Genomic DNA, 7,213 nt, shown 5'->3' on the forward strand with positions numbered 1-7,213 from the left:
CATAGAAACTACACACAAAAATAAAAACTTATTTAGATTTTTACAAACGATACTTCAAATTCTTATTAAGCCCTCAATGAAGAAGTTGTAATATTCAGCACGTAGCATAAACTTTTCCTTATTCACATTTCTGCTAATCAGCATTTGCATAATTCCTTTTACATGATTTCATAGCATAAAAAGAGAGTCAGATCCCACAAAAGATTATGTAGTTTGATCCAACATTTAGAAAGCTGTTCCGTTTTATAAAATGCCTGATTACTTATGTAAGCCACTTTGTGTTATTGTAAGTTAGAACGTAGTCTGCATTTTAAGAAACGTGTCGATGTTACTACTGCTTAAACATCCGTGGTCTAACGATTTAAAACTACAGTCGATTTCGAATTGTCTACGAGAAAAGAAAAGTTTTCGGCAAGCGATCATTACGAACGACTGTACGTTTCGGAAAAATTATATCAAAATAGCCACCGTTAGATCTTATAACTTTGTTGTGACATCTATATTTTTTTAATTTTCCTTTTAAGTTCACACTAGAATATATACACATATACGTAAATATATGTATATATATTATAGATCAATTGTTTCTCTAGACTAGAATCAACCACGTACTAACATTACTTCCTAATACACGTAGATGCGTACAAGGTCTTTTTTTATTATTCCGGTTCTCCCCTGCGCTTCTTTCGACCTAAAGCTGAACGAAACTCTAACGTATAAAACACTGCAAATTATTTGTATGTACAACAACAACAATCGCAGTCGCTCGCAGAGGTATCCACGCTCCATGACTTAGTTAAAAACAATTACAGTGAAATCCAGGAATATTTGTACACATTTCGAAGTTGAATAACTTCTTTAATGCTAGACGTAACAATTTAATTCGTGTTCAAGTATTTACAGAGATTAATTTACTATCTAATATATAACAAAAAATATTTTAAAATTTTTATAAGTTAGATTTATGTAGAAAAAAGTAAAGGGCAGAATTTTTAAGTTTCTCATTCGATTCTAATAATAATTTAAAACATACTTTTTGTAGAGCTAAGAATGTTATATGCAGGTATAAAAATTCATCTGTGGGGGTCAGAAATAGATTTACAGAATTCTTCATCGATGAATTAATAAACGCAATTGTTAATAAATTTATATCTGATAGATTTGAACCTTTCCCCAGGTATTCCAGATGTTCTTAAGTTTTAAACGAATGTAAGAAAGAGAACAGAGGCTAGTCTCTTAGATAGTACTGAGCACGAGCCAGATTATAGTAGATACTCCTTCGTGTTTTGAATGTATCTGCAATTGTGTGCTTGCATGAAGCATTTCGTCTGAATTTTTTAACGCTATTGACATTACCATGATTAAATACTGATGAAATGGTTTTGACGATTTTCTGCCTAAAACTTAAGGGAGTTCTATCAATAATAGAATTAATAATGAGATTTTGATTAAATTTGGTATACTTCTGGTTTTTGAAAAGATGTTAAGTTTTTAAAGACTGAGAGTACTCAAGAAAACTTAAAAATATTATTTTTAAATATTTTATATTGCAGTTTATGAGAGAGTTCGCTGCTGTAATTCATTTATTTTGACCCTCATTTGAAAAATGATTTTCAATAGATATTTGACTTTTATTAAAAGAATTTCTATCAGTATCTAATTAAGTACTTCACCCTGTATGAATTTTTCTCATAAAACGCAATGTAAAACATGTAAGAATGAAACCTTTAATAACTGCTTTCTTAGGTACTTTAAGAATTTAACCGTCTTTTTAAAAGCTTTAGCTAGTGTACCAAATTCTATCAAAACTCAATTGTTAATTCTATTCTATAACTCCGAATACATCTTTCCACACATTCAACTTTTTCACTTCTTGACCGATTTTAATAAAACTCTGCGTTCATATAAAATCCTTAAATCTATAAAAAGCATATTCTGAATTTTTATTTGAAATCGATAATCGAAGTTCAAATAAAAAAAACATAAGAATTGCCTTTACTTTTTTCTTCTTAAATTCTACAGGAATTTTAAAAATTTTTTCTTACATAACACGTAATAAAATTATTTCTCTAAACGCCTAGACAAGAATTGATTCGTTAAAGTTTAGCAAAAAAGTACTTCAACTTTGAAATATGTACGAAAGTTCAGAGACTTCAATGCGTGTCTCAAAACGTAAAACGAAGTTCTTTCGAAACATCAGCCGGTAAAATATCTACGTACATAAATAAAATATAGAATGCGACGGATGGATTGCCCTTGCGAGGGACCGCTTAAACATTTGCCTCACTTTGTACAATATAAATTCCTGTGAACCGTTGCACTCTTATACAACACGTTTTAGATCTTCCACTTAGCGTATCGCTGATACTTTGGCTCGAGAAGCATTTTCAGTTGTTCGAATTCGTCGAGTTCATCGTCAAAATTAATATCATTCTCTTCGATATATCTTCGCCTTTCCTCGTTATCCACGCTCTCCCCTTCAACAAATTGCAATTCACCATCGTCCTCTTCCTCTCCCTCCTCTTCATCCATATTTTTACTTTGTGCTACAAAAACCGTGTGAAACATTCTTACAAAGTAATTAAACAATTTCCTGTTATACAGCCTAGTTTTCGTTTCCTACTCTATTCAAAATGATTGCAGTAGATCCGAATCTCTACGTTTGCATGTTAGACGTGAGATGAAGTTATCAAGAAAACTGTTACGAATTTATATTAGCTATAGGAAGTATAATATGAAGCGAATGTATTTCTTTTTTAACAAGGATAATTAATATGACATGTGTCATTAGTCGAACAAGAGTTATTGCAAGCGAGACATAAGATAATGTTGAAATCAGCATAAATAAAAGTAGAAGCTTCGTTCCGAATCAACGTGTTCCGTCTCAATTCAACAGCGCATCGAACACGATGCAATGAATAATAATAATAATTATTATAATAATAATAATAAGCAGCGTGAAATCGCCTTAAAGCGTGAAACGATGATTAACAGTCGCCGTGATATACCTCGCAATCCACCGAAAACAAATTTAAATGTACATTATAAATCCTTCTGTGATCACCGATACTCGCAACTTGTTTAAGCTCCACTCACCTGGTTGCACGGATTACCGGCGAAGTTTCAGCGATATTCGCACTCGGATCGGACGCGACGGTCAGCGAAACGGAATCGGCGACGATCGTGTTCGCAGCTGCCGTCGAGGTGCAGACGATCGCGTTCAAACATTGACAAGCGTCGGCCTCCTCGTCCGAATTCGTGCACTGCGAGCGTTGAGCAAAGTTACCGAGCGCACGAGGGGCCTCGTTCTTTATCGAATGTACAGGTACTGAAACGACCCCGCGGGAATCACCGCTCTCCTCTAACTCTGTCACATCGTCCGACTGAGGTATCTGAGAAAGATCGCAGAACAGAGTCCTCACTTTGGCGTTGTTCGGCCAGCAACCGCTAATCGAGATTCTCTTCACCGGAGTCCCGTTGATAGAAATCCGCGACACGCGATTGATAAAATTGCTGAGCAACAGCTTGTTCATGTCGCCGATTCTCGGCAGAGGCAACACGACGCTTACGTTGCTACCCCTTCTGTCTTTTGTAACGCACGCCACGTTAGATATCTCTGCTTCGCTTCGACTATTTACAACGTCGTTTCTATTTACACGTGGCGAATCCTCCGCCTGTAAATCGTCCATATAAACATCTTTATCACCGCCGGTACTACACGTTCTGGTAACTTGGCTATTTAAACGATCCGGGCCGACGTAACAATCGGTAGATCTCTTATTTACACGTTTCCTCTCGCTGCATGCGAAACACGCCGCGTTCCGACACGCGCCTCTTCCTCCTGTATTATTTACAGTAAAAGCAGAATCGTCCTCCTTTGTACTTAAGTTTAATATTAAATTGTGCATCCTCGAGTCGTCGCCGTACGCTATACTACACGACAACGAGTTGCTATCACTAGTAAAGTTAATACTGTCTGTTGAACCTTGAACGTGATCAGGATCCGCCGTATCCCTCTGTACATCGTTTCTAGCTGCTCTGTAGGCAGAGTATTCAGGTATACCTAGCAGTTTAGGTACAGGTACGATCGTGTTACTATTCGGGACGTGCGTCAATAAGTTATCGTTTACTAGCTTCGAACAGGTGTCGATTATGTTCGAGACAATACAGTTGGCGGCCAACACCACGTCCTTGTTAGTAACACCAGCAGGAAGTTTTGATTTCATGCCCTCGGGCAATCGCTTGTCCAAAGCTGGAACGTCGAAGCTCTCTTCGATGTTCTTCTCCTCGGTACGCTCTCTCTCTTTCCCTTCATCGTTGTCCTTCTCGAGGGAAGGGCTCGTCTCTTTGATGCAAGGTTTCTCGTCGCTGCCGGGAGCGCTCAACTGCTGCCCCTCGACCCTGAACGACGGTATTATATTCGCCAAACTCTGCAAGCTTGGCAGCTGCGAGACGTTGAAGAACTTCGACTTCTTCTCCTCGGTCTCGCGGCTATAAATCCGGTCCCTCTTGTCTTTTATATAATAATGGAATTTGTCGCCGAGCGTCATCATGCTATTTATGCTACCCTGCAATGTGCTCTTGCTCTTCAATTGGTTGATCGACACGGAATCGGAGAAGAAGCAGCTAGAATGCTGGAACAGCGATAGCAACTTCCCCAGATTCGAACTGCTCTTCTGAATCGGGTCGTGTTTCACTTGCGACTCGACCTCGTCGCTTGTTACTTTCTTAACTGCGTCCACCTCCGTGTTTTCATCCACGGTTTTAATATCCGTCGTCGTCGTAGTCGTCGTCGTCGTCGCGACGATCTGACTCTCTTCCGCGGTAACGGAGGTCGCGTCCTCGTCGGACCGAACCGCGACGGACTCTTTCACGCGGTCGGTCGCCGTATTCGGAGGAGCGGACATGTCCGAAATTAGACGCTGATTCTCGTTAGTCTTTGTCGATTCGTCGGATACGTCGTCGTTGTCGTCGTCGTCGGCTTTTATTTTCGTATTTAGATCGATATCGGCCTCGGTGGTCGTGATTTTAGGTAACGATACGGTATTTGCTGATTCAACAACTGAAACACGAAATCTAGATGACCCACTTGCGGACGTGACACAGGCAGGTGATGATAGAACAACTGATGACGAAGTAGTAGAAGATGTCGAGGAGCAGTCTGTCGGGCGCAACGTTTCCGGCACGCGGGACACCACGAACCGGCTTCGCGAGGGGCTTAGTATCGGACTGGCTACGGGTGATGATGCGGGACTGGGGGCTGGTGAACGAAGGCGACCCCCGTTGACACGTTTCGGTTCGAGCATAGATCTCTCATCTTTCCCCGACGAGATCATGGATGATGGAGAGCATGGCAGTGTTTGACATGTGAGCGAGATTTTACGGGAGGTTGTACTACAGAATCGGCTATGATAGGAATTATCGAAACCTTCGTTAGTCTCTTCTAACGCGCGATTTTGCTCGTTTTCCAAACAACTGCTCCGTATTTCGGCTAGTAGCTGCGTGTACTTTGGCAAGATCTCGGTCCAACGGTCCTACGTTAAACAGATAGCACGTGAGAGTAAATCAAAACACAAACGATTACAGTAGAACCTCTGTTGTATGAACATCCATTATGTAATTATGTTATCTATCACTTGAACGTTCTATTATTTGAATACTGTGTTTCTTATTATAATAATGTCTGTGAATATACTAGCTGTTTTTATATTTGTATATTTATTTGGCTGAGGCAAAACTTATAATCATTTGGTATCATATCAGAATAATATATTTGGAACATTATATGAAGGAATGAAAAATGAATTATTAGCATTTTTCATAAATGAATAAAGATAATCGAAATTAGATCATGTTTGGTGCCATTTTAATCAACAGAATTTCAGGAATATGATGAAAGAGAGAAAGGTTGTGTAGAGAATAGATGCTCGATATTTTTTTCATAAGACGGGTTTTCTCCCAGAAATATTTCTCAAGATTCTGGACCATTTAAATCTTTCCATTCATAATTTATATCAGATAAAAATTCATGAGGTTCGCAAATTTTCATGACAATATAAGATAAATGTGACCCTTCGTTCTCGGCAATTTCACATTTATCGAAATAACACTATACAGGGTGTTCGGTAACTGATGGTATATCCGAAAAGGGGGAGATTTTACATGAAAGCATAGAGAAGTAGAAAATATAGAATAAAATTTCTTTCATGTGTAACTTTGTTTTCAAGAAAATCGACTTTGAATTGTGTATTCTGAAGAAATCACAAGTTTCGAATTAAAAGAAAAGATTATTGTAGCCTTTCATACATTAAAACCACAGAATACGTTCGAAAGCGTTCATAGAAATTTAATTAGAAGAGCAGAATTATGTATCCCGCAGAATAGGCAACATTCTCAGCAATTTCTGTAATAATAAACTTTATGATTACTTCAACATCCTATTTCATTGCATTTTCCTAATTTTTCGGTATGATAAAAATAAACTTAAACTGCGATAATGATCCATCGAGACAATCTACAGTGAGATCCGTTATAAAGAGACATGATTAAGTGCACGCGTACCCGGCGAGAATTTTTATTCTGTATTTTCGACTTATTTTTTCATATACAATCGCCTCCTTTTCACTTGTACCACCAATTATCGAACAGCCTGTATATAAGAAATAATGTATGAACAAATTATGTTCGTTTTATTTAATTTTGTTTTAAACATACGTACAATTCTGGTGTTGCTTGTTGTTCTGCTATTTTAAATCGGATTAGTTCATACAATGGAAGTTCTACTGCATTATTATATTACTACTTACTATTTTCGCATCAGGCCTCTCGTCCAAATCTATTTTAGTAATACTTCGATTTTTTTTCATCGCTAAACTGAGCGCCTCCAATCCGAACAGCCGTACGTCATTATTTCGCAAATCTATCCTCTGAAAGTAACAAAATACGATGCGAAACGTCCTCGCTTATTTAACCGATCTATCATTTCGATATCTACTTGCAAAACTTGATTCGTCTCGATGATGTCGGACAGCGTGATGACTCCGTCGCAAGTTAAATCCGTCGACTGCATTCCCAATTGTAACAACACACGGTTCTTCTTCAACGCGTCTTTAATAGCAACTAACGTATCGTCAGTCAACAGATTTTTCCCAATGTTCAATGTCTCTAAAGTTTTACACAGTCCCTGTGTACATAAATACAAACATGTAAATAC

At 38.1% G+C, this 7,213-nt stretch overlaps 1 protein-coding gene across 1 annotated transcript in view; it reads right to left on the minus strand.

Moving 5' to 3' along the window:
- Nucleotides 1-2,460: 2,460 nt before the first annotated feature.
- LOC108624961 (protein phosphatase 1 regulatory subunit 37) overlaps nucleotides 2,461-7,213 on the minus strand; it is a 9,944-nt gene continuing 5,191 nt past the window's right edge. Inside the window, exons 10-11 of the mRNA XM_018024599.2 lie at nucleotides 3,097-5,534; nucleotides 2,461-2,546 (exon numbers count right to left, since the gene is read on the minus strand). Of these exons, the coding sequence (XP_017880088.1) occupies nucleotides 2,537-2,546; nucleotides 3,097-5,534 (2,448 nt within the window). The 3' untranslated portion in view covers nucleotides 2,461-2,536. The remainder of the gene's footprint in view (nucleotides 2,547-3,096; nucleotides 5,535-7,213) is intronic.

Source organism: Ceratina calcarata, unplaced genomic scaffold (assembly GCF_001652005.2).
Source record: "Ceratina calcarata isolate Rehan_Ccalc_2016 unplaced genomic scaffold, ASM165200v1 scaffold336.2, whole genome shotgun sequence".
NCBI classification, from domain to species: Eukaryota; Metazoa; Arthropoda; class Insecta; order Hymenoptera; family Apidae; genus Ceratina; species Ceratina calcarata.